We start from the raw sequence: 27,209 nt of genomic DNA, 5'->3' as shown, positions 1-27,209 counted from the left end.
TAACACTTGGAAGGACCCTAGTGGCAGCCGCTGCCAATTTAATTTTCAATTTTATTCTTTATAGTGAAGAATATATTATTTCGCCTGGAGACCCGATTGAATGCGTGCAGAATTTATCTGGCTATTTTTTCGTTATAAAATTTTTAATAAAAATTAAATATTAATGTAAATATATTGCAAAAACAAAAAACTGCACTCGGAAGGACCAAGTGGCAGTAGCTGCCATATGCATTTTATATGGCAGTTTGACGTTCTGCAGATGTAATTTTCTTGATTGTTAGTGTATAAAAGCCTTAAAAGAACAAATTGAAAGTGTTTTTGCAAATTATTGAGAAGAATTATGGGAAATATTGAATTGGGAAATATGTATGAAATATGAATAATTATGGGAATTATTCAATTTTTCTCTTATTTACCAAAGCTCAAAATCCATTTTGTTAAGCGAAGTTAATAGAAAATAGTTAATAGTATTAACTATTGTTCATATGTAGAATTTTTGCTTTGAAAAATAAGAGAAAAATTGAAATATTCAAAGGCTGCCGCATTCAAAGGCAGACCACTTTCCCTGACGCCATGATTCTGATAAAAATGAAAACATCGAATGGTTAAAAATCTTTAGATACAGTACCCAAGGAGGTGAAATTTCTGATTCAGACACCAGAAAAGAACTGACTGAGGCTCCGAATGTTAAAATATATGTAAAAATATTAAAATATTATGTAAAATCCGATAAGTGGCAGCGGCTGCCACTTGGTCCTTCCGTGACACTTTTAGTTAGGGTTCTTCGAAGTGTTAATTATGAAGGTAATTCGCTCAAATTCGCTATACAGTAGAGTAGAGTCTCTCAAATCTGAATCTCTCAAATTCGAACGCCGTTTGGATTCAAAATGTCAATTGTGAGGTTATGTTAGAAAGTTCGTATTCTAGGTGAATGAAAATCATATTTATGTGCTTCTTCCTGAATGTTTACATACATTATTATAGTATAAAATGAAAAGGAAGTATGTTACCACTAAAACTTGCGAGAAAGTACGAGAATTTGATTCAAAGTACAATTTAATCTGACACAAATTTCGTTAGTTTTGAAAAAATCGTTCGAATTTGGGAGGTGAGAAATGTCAAAAATACCCCCCGAGCGTTCGAATTTAGGAGACTCTACTGTATTTTAAGATCGGGCTACTTTTTAATTCGGGCAGCGGTTACATTTGAAAAAGTGTGTTGTCATATTTCAAGTTTGATTATGATTATCAAATGAATCAAATATGCTCAAATTTGGCATGGTTTGTCATAGTTTTGATGTGATTTTGCATTATTGAGGGATTTTCATGCAATTTACGATATTATATGATTGTATATAAACCATATAAACTCATTATCTGTATGCACATGAATAAAAAATCGTTGCTTTTCATAAAGTTTGTCGTCCGAATTTCTTTCTAATTCGGCTGACATTTCGGTCCCATATGCCCGAATTTGAGAGAGTCTACTGTATTGTATATAAAAATTCCAGCATAAATCCATTAAATTTTCCTTAGAACGTATTATGGAAAATTTCCATGGATTTTTTTAAGGAAAAATACTGGAAAATTCCGAAGAATTTTTCACTTGTTATTCCTATTCCGCTTTCTTTTGCTATGGGGATGGATCCATGGTCCGCGCAACAGATCTTCATAGAACATCCGCGACATCCGGCCTAAAAGCGAAGAAGGAGAAGAACTCCATAGAAAAGACTACGGAAAGTTAGCGTCAAATTCCATAAAATGAGCGGAATTTGATGTTAAACTTCCAATGGAATTTCAGCATCTGTTGCTATAGGGTGAAATGAGCGTATATGGGAATGTGACTGACTTCACACTCTATTTGTGTAGTTCTAGAAATTTCTAATAGAGGCAGAGGTATAGCTTTCGCAAAAAAAATATAGTTTGATGAAGAAGAGGAAAGCAGTGACATTTGAGCAGGCGACTAGTAAAGCATTGTAAGAAATATCTCCTAAACTTGCGTAGTAAGTAACACGGGAATAAATATAAAAGCATCCGTAAATCATGTTGGTTGATTTGTTTTTAAAGAAATTTCGGGTCTGTTAACTTTTCATGCCTTTTTTTGGAGAGAAATTGGATAGAGTGTGATGTCTAACAAAAATGTGAAAGATGGCGCCCAATGTAGCCGCGATTGCCGCAAAGTGTTGATAAATTACACGTAAAAATATTAATTTTAAATTGTTAAAATAAAAAATTACGGCCCATATACACTTTATACATTTGATATAAAAAGTCCTTATGTTCAGTTTTAACTTAAAAGAATTATTAAACTCACAGTTTTCTTTTAAATATTAATTTTTGCCGGAAAAAAATAGACATCAAATTTATAATTATCTTGTATTATTTACTGTTGAATTTCTCTCTGAATGATTAAAGAGGCGTTTGTATTTTGACATTAATTTAAATTTTATTAAATGAAGAGACAGAGTTATTTGAGTGGACATTTAAATAATAAATTGACACACTTGGATTTGCATATGCCATTCTAAATTAAATGTTGTATACTTTGTCTTTCAAGATAAAATCCATTTTAGAGATGTTTATCTAGATCTAGGGTAAATGTCCTAATTCAAAACAATTTCCAGACGCTTTCATTTTGATAGAAGATTCAACACATTAAGTTTATATTTTTTTCTGAAAAGAATTACATAAATTTTCTCCTTGACTCTTCTAGAATGCTACTGTTTAGTGAAAATTCTGTAGATACAATTTGAAAACCTCTTAAATACAAGAGAAACACGCGAGCGTAAAATGCGTCTATTGGAAACAAATTAATCCAAATGGAGACAAGGGAAAGTTTCTAATTGGAGGCAAACAGTGTAAGTAAAACCGCCACGAAAGGCTTCCAAAACCTTGTTGAGTTGCTCCAGAATACAGGATTTGTTCTTATTTCTCGTCTTTTCTCCTTTCCCATCTAAAACAATAAGAAATTCTCTCCAAAAATATTATATTTCCGGGGTTTCCTATTGAAGCATTTGCAGACACTTCAGAAAAACCCTTTTTGTTCACGAAATAGGCAATTATTTCATTTGAAAACTTCACGTACCGTTAACAATAAAGATTAGCACTTAATTAAACTAAAATTAGCCAGAAATGACATAAATGTTAAACAAAACGAATAAACAATAGTCACTTTATTGTGTTTTTCATTGGAAAACATGATCGATCGATGAAAAATTCGATAGTTTCGAGCGAAAAAAATGGATTTTCGCTTTATTTGGAGCAAAATTAAATAAATAATGAAACTGGTATAGAAAATATATAAATATAATAATTTAGTACTGTATTTATCATGAAAACTATGACGTTTCCATTTGGAATAGCGAAAAATTTCCATTTGGAGCAGGTTTTGAATTAGCTTACTTTACCCTACTCGTGTGATTTACAATAGACATTAATAGAATTTATTATTTTAGATTTGGACAAAAGTCAATAGAAAAATAGCTGTAAATACGTATTTTCATTCGTCAAAAAGTGTAACCACTATTATAATCAAACATTCTGATAATGCGAGATTATTCTCCTTGCTCGCTCCAGTTCATATCTGTTGAAGTTTTGAAAATCGCGAAAAAGTGTTGAAACTGTCCGTTTTGTTTCACAAATTTCATTTGATCGAACTCTGATTTAAATAGTCCAATACAATAAAATTAGTTCGCACAATTTATCTGTTACTAATTTAGTTATTTATAAGTCCAATTCACATAGAAGCCGTACTCACTATGGCGCTGTTATCTTGTAATATCGTTATCTCGTTATCTCGTTATGTTCTCGTAATAGCCGTACTCACTATGGCGTTGTTATCTCGTAATCTCCGTAATCTGTTATCTTGTTATAATTTTTCATTTATAAAATACATTACGAGAACATAACGAGATAACGAGATAACGATATTACAAGATAACAGCGCCATAGTGAGTACGGCTAGAATACATTACGAGAACATAACGAGATAACGAGATAACGATATTACAAGATAACAGCGCCATAGTGAGTACGGCTAATGTATTTTATAAATGAAAAATTATAACAAGATAACAGATTACGGAGATTACGAGATAACAACGCCATAGTGAGTACGGCTAGAGTGTTTATAATTTTAAGCATTTGCTAAGTTTTTTCCCTCTGAGATTATTTACAATCTCAGCTTTTGTGGTTACAGGTGAAATGCGACCTCGTTGGATCGGGCCCAAGTTTTGGATTTACAGTAGACTCTCTCAAATTCGGGCATATGGGACCGAAATGTCAGCCGAATTAGACAGAAATTCGGGCGACAAAATGCAACGATTTTTTATTCATGTGCATATAGATATTGAGTTTACACACTCATATATAACGTAAATTGCATGAAAATCCCTCAATAATGCAAAATCACATCAAAACTAAGACAAACCATGCCAAATTTGGGCATATTTGATTCATTTAATAATCATAATTAAACTTGAAAAATGACAACAAACTTTTTTCAAATGTAACCGCTGTCCGAATTAAAAAGTAGCCCGATCTTAAAAGAGCCGAATTTGCGAGAGTCTACTGTGCACATCTTGACACTCATAGATCACGATATCATGCGCTAAAAATCGACCAATGATAAGCCCAGATAAGCTAATGGTAGCTGAGATTCTTTACAGGCGACCTCGAAATGCGTACAACTCGGGCTGTTTGCAATTCGGAATACGTGAAAATTCGATTGTGAATTGAATTTTGGGGGTAATGGCTCCGGCACACCTTTTTGATCCGGAAAATTTCATGAAGTCGAAATTCACATTCCTTTCTTTCTCACCCGTTTTGCATATGTCTATCCCACTCTTTCGAACTCTTCTTCTTCATTTAAACATCAGACCAATTTGAATTTAGTTTAATCAAATTTGGAGTGCAAAAGAATAAGTCAGACATATGCAAAACGTGTGAGAAAGAAAGGGATGGGAATTTTGATTTCATGGAATTTTCCCGATCTAAAAGGTGTGCCGGAGCCATAAAGAATCGCGTCGAGCCAATTTTATCCATTTCGGTGGCCGAGAAATATTTACTTGGGATATAGTGATATTTAAATTTATAGGGTGAAAGGAACGTCTATTGACACTTTAAGAACTCGTGTCACCACCTATTGACACCCTACTTTGTACCATTTGGGATATGAAATATCCAGAACTTTGTTTATAGTAAAATGTATATTACAGAAAAAACGTTATATTACTTATATTTTACTAGATACATTAAAAAATTTTCAACGTTTTGACAAAAGTGTCAATAGGGGTTCCCTGTCGAACAGACGTTCATCCGACCCTATCCAAAAATATTTTAATATTTTTGGATATACTGATCTATATCCAAAAATATCTTGACCGAACTTCATTTTCAGTGTTAAAACAATTTCGATGATATTTTAGTATATTGTATCTGTGATGGAGACTTTTCTAACGATGGGTTGCATCCGTCCTCACACCCGCCCATTATACCCCAGCCGTTACCATATCGAAATTGACTGGACTCTATATCTAGTGTGTAAATCTGTGTGAATATCTATAGTGTTTATGAATTGATTTTAATGAACTTTCTTTTTATTTTGTTGATCTTCTGTAATCAAACTATTTTACATAGAAAATTACTACCTATCGAGCACAGTTAGCTAAAAAAAAACAGCATTTTCAGTATACATCCTTGCTGAATCAAAATGCATGCAACTCGGAGTTCTTGTAATTCGAAATACAATTTGATTGTGAGTTGAATTTTGGGGATAAACAATGCGAAAAGTTTTCTCGACGTGATTATTTGCCCCTAAATTAAATTCACAATAAAAAAAATCAAAACTCCGAGTTGTAAGCTTTTCGAGGTCGCCTGTAAAGAATCTCAGCTATTATAAGCTAATTCGATCACTCAGAATAAGACCCGAACAACTCGATTTTTTGCAAAATCTGTTTTTTCGCTTTTCGGGTACTCCTTGACACCCTTTACTTTCCCTGTGAAATTATTCCCAAAGTTATAGCGCTTTTTCTAATAAAGCAAAATTGTGGTGACCCCAACTGAGGCCACCTTGTTGCCTCCGGATCCATATGATGTTGTTTCCTCAATTAAACTATTTTTTTTTGAGTTGCTACACTTTTCATTAAGGAAGATTGTTACACTGCCCAATGGCATGGACTACGTTTACACAGTGACTGAACCAACCTCTTGAATCTAGCTACCCTTTTTATACTGAAATCCTCCACTCGCACCCTAATTCTATTCGACATTATTTCCCATGGGAAGGTGTCCAATTAGTGATTCAGGACGAACCTCTAGATAACGATCGTCTGGAGACGATCGTTAAGTGCCTTTCAAAATATCCAACTATCCACTTTCGCTATCTCTAGAGTTTTCTCCAACACTTTCTATATCCTTAAGAAAGGGGGTGCTTAATTGAGATGATCGAGGATCACACCTTTTTGATCGTTTGCCATCCTTGTCCCCATTTTTTCAGGATTTTATGGCTTTCTTGGCGCGAGCTCTAATTTTACGACCGTCTCGAAGAGAAGGTAATCTTAAAAGCTTGTCACCATAGATCACCCACTTTACGAGTTTTCCAGAAATAGAGGGTGCCTTTATTTGCTTAAGCCAACAAATGCACCCCTTTTTGGTCACTCCTCATATCTCGCCCATCGTGATTTTACGAACACCTGCCTAATGGCTTCAAGGTGTTACTTTGTCTCTGGGCTATAAATTTCGTAAGGACTAATTGGATAGAAAAATTCTCGCGGCGCTAGACATGATCTATCATGTTTCTTCTTGATATTTCACGAAAGAACCAGCGCGATCAAGAATATTTGAAAACCGAGTTGTGATGCACAAAATGCGTCACAACAGAATCACACTCATTTTTCAATTTAGTCAGGATAAGAGCCGCATAACTCGACCGTGTGACGTCATCATTTTGCTTGTCAAAAGTATTCCGGCTGATTTTACGACAATAGATAAGCTATTATTTGGCTGCAAATATGTATAGTCTTCAATTTGGCAATAACTAGTTCATAACTAATATAGGGTAAGTGTGCCAAATTTCGGCATAGTTGCATGCAAGTGCCAAAGTCTCAAGTTTGAAATGTAACATGTATAATAGAAATTGATTTTTTTCATTCCTTCTACTTTAAGAGTGTTGCTTAGAATCTTTTAGACAGTTTATCGTCTTTATTTACTTTAAAATTATTCTTAATACATTTTAAAATGAATAAAAATATAGACATAGCTTTGGTGCCCTATTTCGGCCACCTTCATTCTCATAGTTTCTTGCTCTTCGGGAATTCTTTCAATATCTTTTTCAAGTCATCTCGTTTGTCGAAGCTACATTTTTTGTTATTCTTTTGCATTGTATAATCTCTAGAGTATGCAAAACCTAAAAATTCATGGAAATTCGAGGAGCAAAAAATGTGGCCGGAATTGGAAGCTGGCCGGAATTTGGCACACTTACCCTAGTTAATAATAGTTAATAACTCTTCTATAAAATAAAAAAAAATGGATCAAAAACTAAAAAGTGGAAATGGAATACGAAATAGGTGTAAAATGCTAGCATTTTTTATCTGGAGTTTGACAGCCGTAATGGACATTTGAATGGCTTTTATTATAAAGACCAAAGAAAATTTCACGATTTAATCCAGAATATAAATTTTGCGAATATTGCAATTATTTGTGGAGCTCAGAGGAAAAATGAACCATATCCTATGCTTTAACCATAGGATATGTGTCATTTTGCCTCTGAGCTACACATTTATCAAATATTACTAATATTTTGATATTTTTTGAGGTTCTCGAGTATTGCAAGTGTTGGAAAAACTGGATAAAAGCGATGAAATACTAATTTATTGTGTAGCAAACTTCTCGTTGGCGCGAGAGCTCATAACCTGTTAACTTTTAAGAGGTTTTGTCGCTTGAAAATTGGTTTGAAATAATAACAAGAAATATGTGAAAAGTGAAAATAATAAAAATTAAATAATATAGAGGACCTATATGGGGTGTGGTTACCCGTCCTGGGAATACTACTTCACTGAAACACTTCCTCTTGGTTCGATTATTATATCTTTTTAATTATCAATTTTCACATGAAAGTCTTGTACAGTTCTGTCTCTTTATATGCACACTCTCTATATGCACAGCTTTTGTGTCGGTTGCATTCAAAATCAATTTGTTTACATTTTGACAAAGTAATAAAGAAAATTATTTTCTTGGTAACTAATTTTTTTCGTTTTTAAATATCTTAATTTTATTTTTTCTATCTCATATTATAGTTAAAATAACACGGGGAATTCTAGAACAATAAAAAATAATAATGTTTTAAAAGAAAGAAAAAAACCGTTGGGAATTTCAAAAAAAGTTGTGCATATTCAGAGAGAGAACTGTCAAAAAAAGTACCCAAACTGTGCATATAGCGAGACAGCACTGTACATGTCCTTTCGGATAATTAGCCGCCATTTCACACTTCACTTCTTCTTCCTCTTCCATTTCCCCATCCTAGACACACACCAACTGATCGACATCTCCCCTCGACTACAGTTCGCACACACAGTTTTCCGAAGGTACTCGTACGTCTTTACCATAAATTTTGAGTATTTTATGTATACACTGACACGATTTTCCATAAAATTTGGCAATTAATGACGTAAATTCATTCCAACAGTATCTCTGGACAATTTTCCACCTTTTAACTTTTCGTAGTATGCCATTTTTAACCTAAATTATAAATTATTAAAAAACAAATTATTTTTTGTTATCTATAATTACTTTTATTTACATATATTTACTATTGACAACTTTAAAAATGTACAAACCCACCATTTACAGGGAATTACAGGGAACTCATCTGCAAAAAGAAAAATTTGGAAAAGTAATTTTTTCTATCATTTTTTTCACTAGATTTCTCAAACATGCATCAGGCAACAAACTATTGACACCCACTGTAGCTCTATGAATCGGTTGTGTGAAGCTAAATTACATTATGATGGGTCTCAATTTTTTTTTTTTAAATCGGAGAAAGAAGTTCAATTTCAGAAGTACCGCAATTCAAAAGTGCCCCACTTCTCCCTACTATTGGTCTACTAAACAATCGTACTATTTTTTATTACAAAAATTTGATTTTATTTATTTTTTTGTTTTATCTTTTGCAATACTAAATTAAGTTGAAAATTCTTTTGTGAATCATTATTTAAAAAAAAATGCTTCATCATCTTTCCAGAAAAATCCGCCGGGCGATATTGTGTTGGCTCACTAACGGCACTGATATAAAAGCTCTGAATGTCGTATTTAATTGAAGTATTTGTATGTGTGACTCCACAAATAGTGAATGTTCGCCGCGTTGCTCCTGGTGTAAAAGTCTCAGGAATAGTGTTACAAAACTTACAAAATAACCTTACACACAGTTCAGTCGAATGGTATATGAAAACTTACGATTATTTGTTTAATAAAAATTATATGAAAGCGCTATACACTATTTGTGTTTTGATTAAAATTGTCAATGGTTAAACTTATACATTATTGCGTATGAAATCATTGTATGAGTTGAAAATTTGTATATACACTTTTTATCATGATTTCCAACTTCGTTTAGAATGAAGTTTATGTTATCTTACTGTGAACATGGGTACATAAATTTCTATATGTACTGATTGAAAATAATTTAGTTCGAACAATAGAAGTCAAATCAATTTTGTCTTATATTCGAATATTGAGCCTGGAAGACATAGAAATTTGGTATTTGTATTCAAGACGGGGGCCATTCCATCATTGAAATTTAATTTAATTTTTTTTTCAAAGTGCAATAAATTAAATTCTTTCTTTTGATTTAAGTTTGTAATGGTAGAGAAGAGTGGCAAAATTTGTAAATATTATTTTATATTTTGATGGAGTTTTCCAAAATTTATAAGTAACATACTCGTAAAGGAAATTTACCGTCATATAACTTTTCAGTAGACTATTTTCCTCAATCTAGAATTTTTTTTTAGATTCTCAAAATTCAATGTGTCATATGTTTTCAGATGAAAATAGCGACTTTGTGGTTATAAAGTTTGGAAATAAAATATAAAACTAAAAGTCACAGTAAAATAAACAGTTAAATTCAAGTCTCCTTAAGGAAGGTGTATGATAAAACTTACAGTGTCGAACAAAATTGTACCAATGTTTTAAAATTCTCTATAAAGGATTTAATATCTCAAGATCTAATTTATATTTTGACTAAAACTTTTTTTTCTTAGATAGTTTTATTAAAAAACTACAAATTGTGCCTTACTAGAATTTTTTAGGAAAAGACTAATATTTTTGTATAGCGTTTTAAAAAAAGGAAGCATTGGTACAATTTTGTCACTTGTACCCAAACGCTACTTTTTGTTCTAAAATTGTATTTTATGAACTGTTTACGTAAAAAGTAATTTAATATAATGACTTCCGATTGTTATTAATGCATTTTCCATGAACACTTCCGGAATTTTTTCACTTATAACCTAAGTAATGGTATATTTGAGTAAAATACGCTCTTATAAGAAAAAGTGTATCAATAAAGGATTTTTGTCCAACAAAATGGCTGCAAAACGTGACGTAGGCCATATCACATAGATCAGACTATGTATCTAGACGTGATCCAGTGGTAAGACTATCAAATACGGGATCAAGTCACGGTTTTTTTTTACCATTTATTATAGTGTTTGGGCGAAAAAATCGCGTTCGGCGAGCTCTAAACTGTTAGCTAGCCTTTCAAACTAATCAAAATTGGTATCCTAAGCAACATCAGCTTCAGGGCATGATAACTAAGCCATGAATTACCCGGCTGAATAGCCTATATACCCTGTGTAGGCAAAAAAGCAGCGAAATGACTTATAAAGATTTTACGAACTGATGTAGAATCATAAAATTTAATACCAAAATCGGACGATAGGGCTGTAAGACCATGGAAATATTTAATAGGGGAAATGCTTCTAATTTTGTCCAGTTTCTTATTTTGGACACTTTGAGGATAACATTGGACACTAAAAATAAATTGATTAAAATGATGGATTTTTATTCCAATATTTGATGAATAATGAATTCTATCTAAATATTTGTTCTTTTTGGAATATTTTAACACTAAATACGTTAAAATTTGAATATGATTTGAGTTGAAATTGCTTTGTTGAAAATTCAGTGTGAGCAATTGCTTACGAGAAATATGACAGAACTTCGTGGCTTACTTCAGTCTTATTTAGTTTTGGTGAAGTACCAACAAAGTTTGTTCGCTGTTTTTGAGTGATATTATTGAATATTCATTGAATATTGTGTTGATTCACGTTACTGATGATTTGTACATTTGACCTGAAGTGAGATTTGCCTTGTGAATTATATTTTTCGTGTGAAAAATGGGAAATTTTTTAAGACATTCACCAGTGAGGTGATGATTCTTATTTTGGACAGGTGTTTTTCTCACGAAATTTCGTGAAGTTTTAGCTTTTGTGATGACTAGGTTGGACAAATGCCTGGAGAAATGAAGGAGCATCATCTCTACGAAAGAGATGCAGTGAGAAATGCCTTGAAAGGCTCCCGGAAAGGGCAGGGAATGAGCGAATCCGCACGTACTTGGAGTACCGAAGTCAACTCACTTTAATGAATGATATGGAAAGTTTCTGGGCTTCTTGTGACATTCCACGTTTCCCTTACATGACCAGGAAGAGGACTTGGTAAGATTGGTTCATAAAATGAAGAACAATGGGCATCCTGTTGAGGCGGATTATCTGTCCAAATTTACAGACAAGTTGTAAAAATTAATAACCAAGTTGTCCAAAATAAGAGTCAAATTCACCTCTACATATCAATTCATTTTTAAACGTATTAAAACTAATTTTAGTAAAAATGAGATGATAAATAGCTTGCCAAGTTTCTAAACAATCCTTCTGAAAAGAGAGTAACAAGAAAAGTCAATTAGTATTGAAAATATGGCACTTCAAACTTAGGATATCGATGCTTATATGCAGACTGTCCAAAATTATAAGCACTTCCCCTATAGTGCAAAATACGTAAAATAAGCACATGAGATCGAAAAGATATTGAAAAATCTTAAGAAATGTCGGTTTAATTGACGAATTGTAAAAGTAGTTGAAAACTGTGTTAGTTGCTTTTACATTTCGTTCTCTTTCTCTGCTTTACCGGTCATTCAGCCAAGTATTTTATGATTCAGTTATCATACCCTGAACCTGATGTTGCTTAGGGTATCGATTTTGATTAGTTTGAAAGGTTAGCCAATAGTTTAGACCTCGCCGAACGCGATTTTATCTCCCAAATACAGCAATAAATGGTAATAAACTGTGATTGGAGTCCGGATTTGATAGTCCTACCACTGAATCACGCCTAGATACGTAGCCTCATCTCTGTGATGGCCTGCGTCATACTTTCCAGCCATTTTATTGGACAAAAATCCATTATTGATACATTTATTCATATAAGAGCGTATTTTATTCAAATATACCATTACTTGGGTTGTAAGTGAATAAATTCCGGAAGTTTTCATGCAAAATGCATTAATAAAACAGCCGGAAGTCATTATATTAAATTCTTTTTACGTAAATAGTTCATAAAATAAAATTTATTTAAAATTTAGAACAAAAAGTAGCGTTTAGGTACAAGTGAGAAAATTGTACCAATGCATTCTTTTTTTAAAAGGCTCTAAAAAAATATTAGTCCTTCTCCTAAAAAATTCTAATAAGGCACAATTTGTAGCTTTATAACAAAGCTATCTAAGAAAAAAAAGTTTCAGTCAAAATGTAAATTAGATCTTGAGACATTAAGTGCTTTATAGAGAATTTTGAAACATTGGTACAATTTTGTCCGGCACTGTAACTTTTCAGTAGACTATTTTCTCCATCTAGAATTTTTTTTTTAGATTCTCAAAATTCATGTGTCATATCTTTTCAGATGAAAATAACGACTTTGTGGTTATGAAAGTTTGGAAATAAAATATATAAAATTAAAAGTCACAGTAAAATAAACAGTTAAATTCAAGTCTCCTTAAGGAAGGTGTGTGATAAAACTTATATTAAATTTAAAGGATACATTTATTTTACTGCGTTCTGTTCAATTTTTTACTTTAATTTAAGTGTAAATACCTACTTGTGAGAAAAATTAGGATTCAAATTCAAAAAGATTTTCAAAGCAATTTAAAATAATTTAATAAAAAAAAATTGTATTAATTTTTTTTTCAGAATAAAGTTATCTTCTTCTTTTGCGGTATAAATCGTGAGATATAACAAATGCAATTAGTGCAGAAAGTAGCGAGGAAGTGTGAGGAGGATTTTTTTTTGAGAACACTAATTGTTATTCGCTGGAGCCATAGGCATCTGAATATTTGTCCATAAATTGGGCAAATAGTATTGCAGTAATCATATAGCAAAGCAGATTGGTGTATTAGATATAATATTGAAAAAGTGACAGATATCCAGCATAAAAAAAAGAGTAAGGAAAGAAAGTACTGCGAGGTGTGGGAATCATGTCGAGGCAGTTAATGGCTGTTTGCGTTGTTTGTTTAATATGTGCTGATCACTTACCATGCAAAGAACATGTTGTTGGCCAAATTGTTCATCCTATACGCCAAGACATCTCTTCCATGTCGCGAGAATCACCATCTTCTCATGGACACGAATTAGATGCTAGAGTAAAAAGGCATACGGCAATTCGACGAATTGAAGAGATTGAACATGATCCGGGAAGGTATTTTGTCAAACAGCTTTTCAAAAAATATGGCAACGAAGCAGATATGACCATGACTCTGGCTGGCTTTGAGAATATGCTGGAACAATTGGGTCTTGTAAAATATCTGCAAGAAAGGAATCCTACAACTGAAGCAAATGCGGCATCTACAAATGAAACCGTAAATTAATACTTGCTACTTTTAATTTTTTTTCAGTAGTTAACTTGTACTTTTCATCATTATTTCAGTGTATTTCAAGTGGAGACCTCATAGAAAGGGTTTCCCGTGATAAACCATCAAAGTCCAGTGATGAATCTCTGAAGAGACACACTATTCAAATGACTGAATTTGATTTTAAAACGGTCTGTCCCATTCTCTTATATCAACTTGTAGCTAAGCCTACTTCTATAGAAAGCTTAGGCTGTGTAACGATAGATCAACTATCCAATGATCATCATCACTTTACACAAGCTGATAATTTAATGGCCGTCAATGAAGATACAACTTTAGGTAAGTATCATGTTTTAAGGCAATCTTTAATTTCTTGTTGTGACCTTGACCAATATAGCTCACATGCAATGTTCTTGTTAGAACTAGTGAGAACAAAGAATAAAATTCCTTGGTGATATTTTTGGAATCCGCAATCTATTTACCATAGTGATTTTCTTACGTCTGAAAGTATTGATTAAACAAGAGCATAAAATTGCAAAAAAAAGAAACTGAAGAACGTGTGAAAATTTTTAACATAAATTCATTAAGCAATTAAGATTATTCAACATGAAATAAATTTTTAAAATTTTTTGGTCCCTTCAATCGGGGTTCTTCTTGATATGAGTCTCATATTACAATTTAGTTCAATTTGAAACCTTGATTTATCTTGTTTTATAGAGTATTTTTGCTGTGTATACAGTAAATTACGTGCAGTTTCGTACAGTTGTGGTACTTGTAGTCACAGAAATCAAATACTTTGCCTTCTTATCAGGTATTAAATATGTGATATATTTTGCTCTTTGACTCCGAAGAGCAATAAAAAAATGTTCTTACTAACGGCTCTGGCACACCTTTTCAATTTAGAAAAATCCAATCGATTAAAATTTCACCTCTCACTTTTTCAAATTGAAATTAGATATAGGGTAAGTGTGCCAAATTTCGGCATAGTTGCATGCAAGCGCCAAAGTCTCATGTTTGAAATGTAATATATTTAATAGAAATTGATTTTTTTTCAACACTTAAGGAGTGTTGCTTAAAACCTTGTAGACAGTTTATCGTCTTTATTTACTTTAAAATCGTTCTTAATACATTTTAAAATGAATAAAAATGTACGCATAGATTTGGTGCCCTATTTCGGCCACCTTCATTCTCATAGTTCCTTGCCCTTCGGGAATTCTTCCAATGTCTTTTTCACGTCATCTCGTTTGTCGAAACTACATTTTTTGTTATTCTTTTGCATTGTATAATCTCTGGAGTATGTAAAAACTAAAATTTCATGGAAATTCGAGGAACAAAAAAAGTGGCCGGAATTGCAAGCTGGCCGGAATTTTGCACACTTACCCTAGTTGTCTCTTTCTGTCAAATTCAAATCCAAACTGAAATTGAAATTTCAAATTGCATTTGATGGAAAGGAAGAACTATGTATCTAATTTCAATTTAAAAGTGTAATGACGCTGGCACACTTTTTCAAATGAGTAAAATTTAATCGTTGGAAATTTCACTTCTCTTTCAAACTAAAATAAGATATGTTTATCTCTTTCCCACAAATGAAATTTGAAAATGAAATTGAAATTTCAATTTTTATTTGACAGAAAGAGATAAACATAGATAATTTTTTTCATCAACAATGTCTTAATAGCGCGTTACAATAGGAATTTTGTTAGATGTTTGTGCCTTTGCGTCCACCGCCGTCTTAGCGTTGGTGTCCAACCTCCAGAGCAAAATGGTGGAAAAGCTCTTTCGTAGGTTGTATTATGCCATGGTAAATTATTCATCAAATCTATGATAAAAAACACCTTGTGACAAAATCTTTTCACATAAAATCATATTTTAGTTTGAAAGAGTAACTGTGTTATCACACTTGCACATTAAAATTTTAATATGATTCACATTAATTGTCGCTGGTGAGAGTCCAAATGTGAAATTTGTGTATTTGAATCATTTTATATTCAAAATTTGATCTATTTGTTGATAAAAAGGTAGACTTGGCCCGTAAAATTTGATATAAATTGATTTATAGCACTAATGTGAAAAATTAATACGATTTTCTCTTTAATTTTTTAATGTGAAAAATATTTATGCTTTAGGTAAATTTAAACTTATTTTTGCAGGCCAAGTCCACTTCTTTATCAATAAATAGAAAAACCCCAAATATTAAGTGACTCAAAGACACAAATAACATATTTGGACGCTCACAAGCGACAATTAATGTGAATCACATTAAAATTTTAATGTGCAAGTGTGATAACGCCGTAAGAGGTGAAATTTCAATCGATTGAATTTTATGCAATTGAAAAGTGTGCCAGCGCCATAGGAATCTAATCTTAAATTTTAATTTCCAATTCTAAATCCAACTTCTAATTTCAATTTTAATATCTAATTCGAATTTCTAATTTCTAATTCTAACTCCTGATTTCTAATTCTAACTCTTAATCAATCTCAAGTACTAATTTCTATGTCTAATTCCAACTTCTAATTCTAATCTCTACTTTCTAATTCTAACTTCTAATTTCTGATTCTAACTATAATTTTCTAATTCTTTAAAGAAATTAGAACTTGGGATTAGAAGTTTGAATTAGAATTTAGCAGTTAGAATTAGAAATTACAAGTTAAAATATAAGAAATTAGGTTTAACAACAAATAAATTCGAAAGTAAAATCTCTATTGGCAATAAATTATTATTATTATTATTATTATAAATAGTTTATTCAAGGAAAAATCGTATGAAAAGCTATTAACTAATGAAATTAAAATTTCATATTTTAGAAGAGATTTTGTAAAATCTCTTGTAATATCATTTTTTTCATTAATTCCAGAACAAAAAGTAGGTCTGAGAATTTGCAAATAATACACAATAATAATAGTAATACTAATTTATTACACTGAATACTTTTTTTTGCCCCTAAGAAGGGCTTAAAAATTACTGCATACGCAAAATTTTTTAGATAACATTTTTGCGAAATATCTTATACTCTCACCTAAAAAATTTTATTATTTTATAATTATAAGGTTCGTCATTTCGTCATAGAAAACGAACGAAGTAATGTAATATTCTTGTGTCTATTTAAATAATTAAACTTAAAACATACACAAATATTTAAAATTAACAGTAAAACACTATAAATAGTAATAATCAGGGGCGTAACAACGGGGAGGGGCAGGGGTACATTGCAAAATATTGTAAAATATATCCAAAACAAAACTTTTTCAAATTTGCCTTTGTGGTTAAAGACTTCTCTTTTTAAATGTAAAGGCATCTACACATTATTGGGAGCAATTTTCGTCAAAAATCGCATTTTTGACAGATTTTTTACGTTTCTATCTACAGCACTGCAAGCACTTTCCTTCAAAAACGCATTTTTTTAAGGAAAAAAAAATGTTTAGAGTTCATAAGGAGCAATTTTCGTCGAAAACTGTTCTATTAACAGATTTTTTGTACATTTCTTCCTGGAGGAAATACCGCTAATTTCTTAAAATAAAACAATTTTTGATATAAATTACTGCCATAGTGTAGATTCCTTAAGAAACAATTTCTTGGCTGATCGATTTTCATTCAAAACCATTCAAACAAATATTTATTAAACGGTAAAGTAAAAAAGCGTATTGTTTTACTATTTCACGACAAAATTTTTGAATGACAATTGATTTTTTTGTAATTAATTAAAAAGTTATGCAAATGGTTATTTTTATTTAATATTTTAGTTGATATCTAGTAAAAATTTTGATAATATTTAATTTTTTCGGAGCAACTTGATCTGTCAAGTATTTTTCTTCATCATCGCAACAATCAAATATCATAATTTCTGCATCTATTTACTCTTAAAAAAATTTAATATATATATTTTAAAAGTAAATCAAAACTCTATACAAGATTCACAAATAGTTTTTAACTTTGAGTAGTATACAATAAAAAATCAAGAAAAACACATTTTTGCAATTTGAAAGCAGGATCAATCCTTAAACATTTATGAAACCTCTTGTTTTCGTTGTTTTTAAAAAAAAACGATTTTTGAAAACTTATGTCTAATAAAAATGATTGTATTTTCGAAAATACGAGACGAAAGCCAAAGACTGTCAAGTAAATTTGCATGCGCTTGAGCAGTTTTTCTGGTTTTTCTTGGTTTAAATATGAAACAAACTTATGCAAATCGAAAATTATTTTAATTTCTCTTTATATTAGGATTATCAGATACACATTTCACGTTAATTAGTGAGTGCTGCAACAAAACGCTCTAGTGAAGTACTTTAGACAGCCATTTTGTAATATTTTTTCTTATATTTTCTAAAGAAATAAAGACTTGATCGTGTCCTTCTCGTATGAAAAATCGCGTAAAACCAGAAAAAGAAAACTGTTAATTTTTGGTCTCCTAATTTATACTCCCCCCTAATGCATTGTGAATTAAGGGGGGAGTGTCAATTAGAAGTCCAAAAACTTAGCTGTTTTTCGGATTTTTTCTTTGGAGGAGAAGGAAACGGTCAAGATTCTTGAATTTTTCTTGTGTGTTTTGTCGCACTACTTCCTTATTTCAGGAAAATATGTAGTTCGTAATTTTTATCTGAGAAAAAAATCAATTTCCATTAGTGTATTTCATAGTTAAACTAAGAAAACCCGAAGTAAATCGTTAAATCGAAATTGATTTTCAAAGTTTTTTAAAAAAGACATGTTTTTGGTACAAAATTTTGACTTTCACATGTTCTAAAAAAATGATGAATAAGTTTTCATCAATTCTTTTAGTTCTACTACAAGAGAATTTAATGCTGAAGAGAATAAGCCTGTATTCATTTCATTTGGTCTATAAGTTTTTTCTTAATCTTTTCCGCAAATTCGACAAAAATTTAAAAATGAGATGTGAAGAAAACAGGCCTTAAATTTTGGGATTTGCGCTCGAGCGCATGCTAGTCTGATCGGCGCTCATTTGCTTTCGGCTCTGTTACTTCGAATGTACTTCGAATAAGCTTCTGAAATATATATGGTATATTCTAAGATAATTTATCTATCGATTTAAACAATAAAAAAATATTGACCACTTTTGATCTTTTAATTTACACTCCCCCTTATGGCCTCTACACATTAGAGAAATTTATGTTCATATTGGAGCAAAATTCCCTACGCTTGTGTAGGAAAAACTATTTAACCCATTCAGTCAATGTACCAGAAATACTTGAGATAGAATGTTCATATTTTGGGATTAGTTTCCTACTGATTAATAGATGATTTTTTTGAAAAGAAAAAAATTTTATCTATTATGGGGGCGCGGGGAGCCTCTGTCAAACACACGTCTTAACGGTCACTGAATTTAAATTCTGTGCATTAATTCATTACAAACTCTATTGCTTTCGATAGAGTAACTATCCAAGAAAACACATTGGCAACCAAAATTCAAATTAGAAAAAAGGATGAAGGCCAATTTTAACAAATTCGACGGGATGTCGAATTTTCCGTCCGCCATTTTATGAAAAATTTTGTATGACTTCACGCGAAGCGAGAAAAGAACAACAGAATGTATTCCCATCTCTGTCAGGCTATTTTTTCCAAGTAATTGAAGGGCTAAAGTAACTAAAAATCCATTTCCGACAGAAATTCGAATATCAATTGCCCTGGAATAAATCATCTAAAATCACTCAATTTGCGTATGATGTATAATACCATGGTAAGGAATGGGTTAATATGGACATAAATATTTATCTCTAGTGTGTAGGGGCCATTAAGGATAAGTTTATTTTCAAAAATTTGAAAAAAAAATTCTTGCCCCCCCCCCCGTGAGCAAATTTCGTTCCTACGCCCCTGGTAATAATTATTGTATATAATTTAAATTATTGCTTTGTAAGATATAATTTCAGATATTTAATAAATGTCTCGTACCTATTTTAATTTTCAGTATGGATATATGCGTCACTATCAATATTAGGAGTAAGCTTGTGTGGACTATTGGGTGTTGCTGTGATTCCGTGCATGGAAAAGAAGTACTATCATCATATATTGCAGTTTCTTGTGGCTTTGGCCGTAGGAACACTGTGTGGCGATGCTCTACTTCACCTATTGCCTCACGCAATGATCAGCATTTCACATCAGCAGCATCATGCTGACTCTGAGGATGATCACACAAGTATGACGCTGAAAGGATTAGTGGCCGTGTTAGGTATTGTATTCTTTTTTGCCACTGAGCGTGGTCTAACTATGATTGCTGAATGGCGAAAGCAAAGGCAAAAGAAGGAAAAACCACCGTCCCGTGTGCGAGTGATGCGTGATCCTGAATCAGCATCTCTCAATAATGCCACAGGTGAAAAATTGTGCAAACATAAGTACAGCTCCTATCCCTATTGTTACGATGAAATTGCAATGGAAACCAAGGATGACCATCATCATCATCATAATAATTATGAAAAGCCTGGATCACCTAGTAGTCAAAAGGTGGCACATAGTCGAAAACACAATTCCATTTTGCCATTCGGACGGCACCAACCAGAACAGCAGCACCAGGAGGCTCTCATGCAAAACTATTCCATTTCATCGGCATTGAGTGAGAATCACAAGGAACCAAATTCTGAGAAGGCTGATGTGTCTGAAGAAATTTCACAGTCTGTCGATGACACCGTGGTCAAAAGTGAACCACGACATGAACACAGCTATACAGTGATCCTCAGAGAGCATGAATCCCAGCATCACGGTCATTCCCATACACACGGGCACGTGCACTCGCCACCGAGCTCTCTCTCTGCTGTTGCCTGGATGGTTGTTATGGGCGATGGATTACACAATTTTACAGATGGAATGGCAATAGGTGAGATTGAGTAGGCTAAAATAGGGTATAGAACGGGTAGAAGGAATGCATATTACAGAAAATCACGTCTTATTACTTGCATTTTATTAGATATTAATATACATTGATACGTAGATATAGGTAATTGATACATTGAATAGGTTAGGCTACGTGGGTCACAAAGACTAAAAACAGTATATTTTTTCTATTCTATTTCAATAGAAATAAAATATATTTATTTCGAGCTGATAACTTTTTCACATCTTTTGGAATTGAGTACTTAATGGAAAATATTTGATACTCTGAAAAAAAAAACAAGTTTTTTGGAATATAAAAATCTGATTCTTGTGAATAATTATAAACTATAGGAATGTTCTCAAATCTATAATAGTTTTTGTAGGGCTTTATTAATTCCTGAGCTAAGATATTTTTGATTAAAAAATTACGAAATTGGCTCACTGTTTTTTTCTGATTGATTGTTTAAAATTGGATATATTACGGTATATTAATCTAAAATCAGATAACCAAATATTTGCTAATATAAAATATATTAAAAATTTCGAGCTAATATACAATTTATCAAAAATTTCAAAAACTAATAATCATTCGGGGAAAGATGGACCACTTTGCCCCCTTCCCATATTTCCTTCGATGTAGAATAGCCACATTCCATAAAAGTCTTTTATTAATCGTGTCGAGACATTTTATTTTGTATTACAATGTAATCATTACAATGTTCTCGTAATGGAAGAACCTGATGATCGTATATCGCCCAGGAGCGCCTTTCCCGTGGTGAATGCTTCTTCCGTGATCCTGAAGTTTTTTGGGCACAGGCAGTGCATTTTATTTAAAAAAAAATACTACGTTTTATCAGAGTGAAAGTTCGGGCGGGACCAGAACTCACAGTTGAGATCCCAACTGCCTCAGCATGAACGACCTTAGTTGTGTGTAAAATAACACGCACAGACCAATCACAAAACGGTTTAGATTGCGCTTAAAAACCCGAACAGCCTAAACATAGAACGGTTCAGATTACGCTTAAAATTGCGCAAAGTTCAGTCATTAAAAGGTTAATACGCTTAAAATCACGCACAGCTCAATAATAAAACGGTTAAAATTACGCTTAAAATAGCGTAAGCGTGATTTTAAGCGAATTGATCGTTTTATGATTTAGCTGTGCGTGATTTTAAGCGTATTAACCGTTTAATGATTGAACTGTGCGTGATTTTAAGCATATTAACATGGACCGTTTTACGTTTGTGCTGTGCGTGGTTTTAAGCACAATCTGAACTGTTTAACGTATGTACTGTACGTGTTTTTAAGCATATTCTTAACCGTTTTATGATTGAGCTGTGCGTATTTTCAAGGTCAATTTAAACCGTTTTATGATTGACTTGTGCGTGTTTTTAAGCGCTTTCCGAAAAACCGATCTAAGGATTTCTTGTTCTTTTAGAATATGATATACAGAAAACGCAATTGAACATCATTTCATCCTTATACATAAACTTCAATTCATTCCTTCTATCAATTTTTTCGACGTCAAATTAAAAAAAAAAACATCTGAAATTATTATGTAGATAATATGTTTAAAAAAAATGGTAATTAAAAAATCTTTAGTAAAATTAGCGATGAGTTCTATCTAGTAAGATCAAATATTAAGCAACACTAGTACGCTTTTCTAACTCCTTTAGCAGCTTTTTAAGTAATTGGAGGGGTAAATGATACTGTCCTCTCTGTGGGGTTCGAGCAGAAATGATTAAAACAATAGGGGAAAGTGGTCTGCCTTTGAATGCGGCAGCCTTTGGTCATTTATTTTTCTCCCTTATTTCTCAAACCAAAAATTCTATTTTATTAATCAAAGTTCATAGAAAATAGTTAGTTGTATTTTGTATTGATTATAGTTTAGAGTATAGGGTTTTTGTTTTGGAAAATAAGAGAAAAATTGAAATATTCAAAGACTGCCGCATTCAAAGACAGACCACTTTCCCCTAAAGAAGTTTAATTTTCAGTTGTTGAATATCAATTCTACAGATACAGAAATTACGCTTTAGAAATAAAGTGCGTAAAACATTAGTTTTACATATGCATTTTGCAGATGAACTAATATATTCTTAAGAAATATTTAAATAAGAAAAAAAAAACGATTTTCGACCAAGAGTGTTTGCTTCGAATTGGTCAATGTGGGTGATGTGATCAAGTAGTGTAAAGGAATATTTTTATATAACTGGATTCCAAACTTTAAATATTTTTTTGCAGCTATAGAAATTATATTGGTTTTCATTTTAAAAGAATTTTTTTTTTAAACAAAATTCGGAAATATGCAGAAAAATATGCAAAAATGCAATTATGCAAATAAACATGAAATATGTCAAAATATTTTTAAATAGGGTTTATTAGAACCACAAGAGCCTATTTCGTGAAGATAAAGGGTCAAATAGGGCCTGAGAACGCTTAATTAAAACATGCAAATACATATTTTGGCCAGCTCAAGATATCACTAACTAATACTATACGTGGCTAATTCTGCTCAGTATCATCTAGTCTATCTCACAACTCACTCCAAATGATTGTTAAAATTCAAACGAGTGTAAGGTTTCTTCTGAATTAATTTGCTTTAATAGATTAATTAATTTGCTTAATAGAACAGAGAAATAAAAAAATTGTAGTAATTTTTATATAAGATATCTTGGACGCAATAATGATGAAGTTCTTTTGTAAAATTTCAGGTGCTGCTTTCTCCAATAATATTGCAGGTGGATTTTCGACAGCGATTGCTGTCTTCTGCCATGAACTTCCACATGAATTGGGTGATTTTGCGGTGTTGCTAAAAGCAGGAATGTCTGCACGCCAGGCTGTCTATTACAATTTACTTTCGTCGGTATTGAGCTTCCTGGGAATGGTTCTTGGTGTTCTCGTTGGTGATACTCCTGAGGCGTCTGCGTGGATCTTTGCTGTGGCAGCTGGAATGTTCCTGTACATTGCTCTTGTGGACATGGTAAGAGATGCTTTACAGATTTTTGTTGTAAAAAAAATTACAACCAAGGGGGAGATATTAGGGTGAAAATGTGTACACCAGGCACTTCCACTATTTATATGGAATAGCTATTCGCACTTCCAAAACTTCGCAACACTCTCGAAAATGCTGAAATACTTCCAGCACTTCCTGCACTTCACTCACTTCTTACACTTAGTAATTAATAATTTATGTAATCTGATGAGAAATGTAATTAAGAAAACCTTAAAAATATCTCAAGAAATTTATTATTACGCATATTTTTAACATTTTCCTTATATTTGGAATTTCCAACGACAGATATTCTTGCATACTTTCAATAATTTAATATTATCTGTATTTTACGAAGGGGTATCAACATATTTTGGATTTTCATAAAAAACCAGTGAAGCTAGTTTTAGAAAAGAGAGCTTTAAAAAAAATGTATTGTTGTTTGTAACTATTGAAACTGTGTTGAAAAGTCTGTAAGAGACCAAAAGTACGAGTACAACAACTAATTCAGCACTTTACAAGTGTCTTCGCTTTTTATTAAACTTGATTCTCTCCTTGGCTTCAAAATCCTTTAAAATTAAAACATTTTGCAACAATCTTGGCTATTTTTAAGGGACATTTTCCGTTATTGTTGTATTAGAGAAATTTCTCATCATCTGTCATCAATTAATCCAGATTCAGAAAAGAATCTTTATCGCAACAACAGGAGAAATATGGCCACATTTATACAGTTCCTCTTATTTCTTTCAGTAAAAAATGTGGTACCTATGTAGCGAGTTTTTAAACACATCCAAGCTTTTCTAAAAATAGCGAAATACGATCGAATCATTTTTTCTAACATTTTAATATAATCTCTTCAATTGCTATCGAAAAATTTTTTCCACTAGGAAACTCACAATTACAATCGAATTCACAATCGAATTAATATTTCGAAGAATAAAGCAGTATTTCAAAGTTTTCAAATCCACTTTTAATCATCTTTAGAGCAAGGACACGATCTAAATAAACCTCCAAAATGTTTTTTTTACGGAAGTCCATCACTTAGATCTCTTCCAAATTACACTAACATCATTGTCTTTGGATCTAAATAGTTAGATCCAAAGATCAATAAATAGATTGGAAGCGCTGCGATCGCTTTTTCTGCAGGCACATTTTTTAATGACTAACATAACATTAAATATTACAATGTTCCTTTTCATTTCTCATTTTGTAAAAGTCCTCAAAAGCACAAATCGACCTTTTTGAAGAATACTTTTGAAGAGACGTAATGCACTAAAACCTTACGAGTATATGCAAAAACGTAAACAAAAAAAATTGGTGGAGGTGTCCTATGGGATACCCCTTAATTACATTAGCTCTGAAAAATGCGACCAGTTTTAGTATACATTTTTTCCTGTTTTCGTACACATTTCTCGAGATATCTCCGAAACTACGTAGGTTGGCAATTTGGGGTTTTCGGTTGCCTATTCAGTATTAAGTTGCCTTTCATTTTGTATTCGCATTTTTTCTAATTCATTCTACAATCAAAGAAAACACCTAATAAACTCCAAAGTTTTCTCGGCACGCTAGAAACATATGGGAAACATAGGAAACGTCATGCCCCTGCATATTTACGATAAATTATTAAAAAACTTATATCAAATTGATGCAAAGTCAATTGCAATAGCTATGTCATCATTTGTGAGCAACTACATGAATTTGAAATTCCTGCAAAAAATTAAAGAAAATTACTATTCAGCTGATTTCCTCGGAAATATTACAACACAAATTAAGCTGTAATAAATTTGAGCATATTTGCTCATAACCGAACTGTAAAATATCAAAAAAAGATCTTTTTAAATTACACTGCCGTTTGAATTGGAAATCCCAACTAAAAGTATCGTAGCCTGAAAAAAATTAGAAATTAGGCAGAAAAGACTTTATATTCGGACACTTCCACTTCCAAAGACTTCCAAGCACTTCATTTTCAATCGTACACCACTTCCAACCCTAATATCTTCCCCTTGATTACAACAGAAACAGCTAAATTTCATTTTTATTTTATAAATTGCAGATGCCTGAATTGACATCCTCTCACCAAGAAAGATGTGCAGTATCCACTTGCTTGCTACAAGTTTGTGGTATGCTAATGGGTCTCTGTATTATGTTGCTGATTGCACTCTATGAAAATGATCTCAAGAGCATCTTCACAGCTGATCATGCTCACAATCATCCCTTTAACTATCATCATGATCATCAGCATTAAAAACTTCTTTGTTGATGCGGAAGAAGAACGAGCAGATTAGTCGAAGTCGAAGTGTAAGTGAATGTTAGGATTTTTAATTATGTTTTTCTTTTTTATATAATTCAGAAAATGAAGAAGTAGGATTTTAAAATTTATTTTTATTTTATATTTTGTCAAATAACAATATTGCGTGATTTAGGTAGAAATAATAAAAGTATAGTAGAAATTGGTAAAGACTAAGCGTCAAAATAATAGAAGTGCTTAGAGTTTTTTTTTTAGTTTTTATACGGAATGAGGGATAAATATACCAAAATATTTACAGTCAATTAAAAAAAAAAGAATGATAGAATCAGAAAACTGATGTAGGCAAATATGTGAAAATAATCATTATTCAGTAAATTCACTACCTAAAATGAAATTTCAACAAGGTATTTTTATGTTATACTTCCAAAAACTGAATTTTTATTGCTAATTTTAAGTAGATTCAACTAATTTTATTTAACACAATTATTTGTGAGAAAGGGAAGTGTGAGTAGTTTGAGAAAAACTTAATGCAAAGAGAAAGCTGCCAATTTTCTTAGTTTAGGCGAAAAAAAATAAATTATGTATTTTTCAATTTTTTTTTCTTGATTCTTGAAGTAAGATCATCAGAAAATACAAGTTGATTTTTATCATTACAAAAAAAAACATAAATTTTTTCTTTCAATAAATCATCTCGAATTAAAAAAATGCATTTTTAAGGAATTCTTTGCTACGGTGTATGGATGGACTTAACATTATTCTTTAGATCATATTGGATTACAGATAAGGTCTTTACACCTGATCTTATAGTACCTTCACATTGTTTTTATTTTCCTCGTAATCCCTCGTACAGCTTGTGCACTTCATAGTTCATATACACAGGAATTAAGGAATAGCCTTAATAAAGCGTGTCCCAGTTTTAAAATACCAAGAAGACAAATGACTCTCATTAAAAAATTATAGTACATATAAAGGGACAGATAATCCTAACCGGCTTATGTAGGTGAGATTCTTAATGTTAGCTAACTCGGAATGCATGAAAATTCGATTTAGAGCTGAAGTTGGGGTACGCCATTCAGTTATCTTGAATCAAATTCGTGAAATTATACAATTTTTTTATTTAAAACCAAAATATCAAGGATTTGGATGGACTGGCAGAAAAGTGATATATGGGTGAAACGTAGACCAGAAAGTTCTCTATAATTTTGCTGTAGAACTTGATCTCATCGATTAATCAGAAACCGAGATAATCGAGGTTGTTTGTTTCTAAACTCGTTTTTCG

General features: G+C 31.9%; 1 protein-coding gene across 4 annotated transcripts; it reads left to right on the top strand.

Annotated features, from left to right (window-relative positions):
* The first annotated feature begins 1,862 nt into the window (after positions 1-1,862).
* Positions 1,863-26,635, top strand: LOC129801762 (zinc transporter foi). 4 transcript variants are annotated; one of them, XM_055847069.1, is made up of 6 exons: positions 1,863-1,975; positions 13,223-13,887; positions 13,956-14,217; positions 19,797-20,699; positions 23,405-23,673; positions 25,736-26,635. In XM_055847069.1, the coding sequence occupies exons 2-6, from the start codon at positions 13,507-13,509 to the stop codon at positions 25,925-25,927; spliced, it is 2,007 nt and encodes a 668-aa protein (XP_055703044.1). In that variant the 5' UTR covers positions 1,863-1,975; positions 13,223-13,506; the 3' UTR covers positions 25,928-26,635. The 4 variants fall into 4 exon arrangements, with proteins under 4 accessions (XP_055703044.1, XP_055703043.1, XP_055703042.1 ...); XM_055847068.1 differs by having other exon boundaries at positions 1,863-2,002; XM_055847067.1 differs by having other exon boundaries at positions 1,902-2,196.
* The last annotated feature ends 574 nt before the right edge of the window (positions 26,636-27,209 follow it).

Source organism: Phlebotomus papatasi, chromosome 2, assembly GCF_024763615.1.
Source record: "Phlebotomus papatasi isolate M1 chromosome 2, Ppap_2.1, whole genome shotgun sequence".
NCBI classification, from domain to species: domain Eukaryota; kingdom Metazoa; phylum Arthropoda; class Insecta; order Diptera; family Psychodidae; genus Phlebotomus; species Phlebotomus papatasi.
The sequence above is the reverse complement of the archived record's forward strand: the minus strand, read 5'-3'. Positions and strand labels throughout refer to the sequence as shown.

Bases quoted from the DNA above. Each gene is read 5' to 3' on its own strand.
- LOC129801762 (XM_055847069.1), top strand. From the start codon at position 13,507: ATGTCGAGGCAGTTAATGGCTGTTTGCGTTGTTTGTTTAATATGTGCT. The intron at 13,888-13,955 runs GTAAATTAATAC...TCATTATTTCAG, and splicing joins CGGCATCTACAAATGAAACC to TGTATTTCAAGTGGAGACCT. The intron at 14,218-19,796 runs GTAAGTATCATG...TTTAATTTTCAG, and splicing joins CAATGAAGATACAACTTTAG to TATGGATATATGCGTCACTA.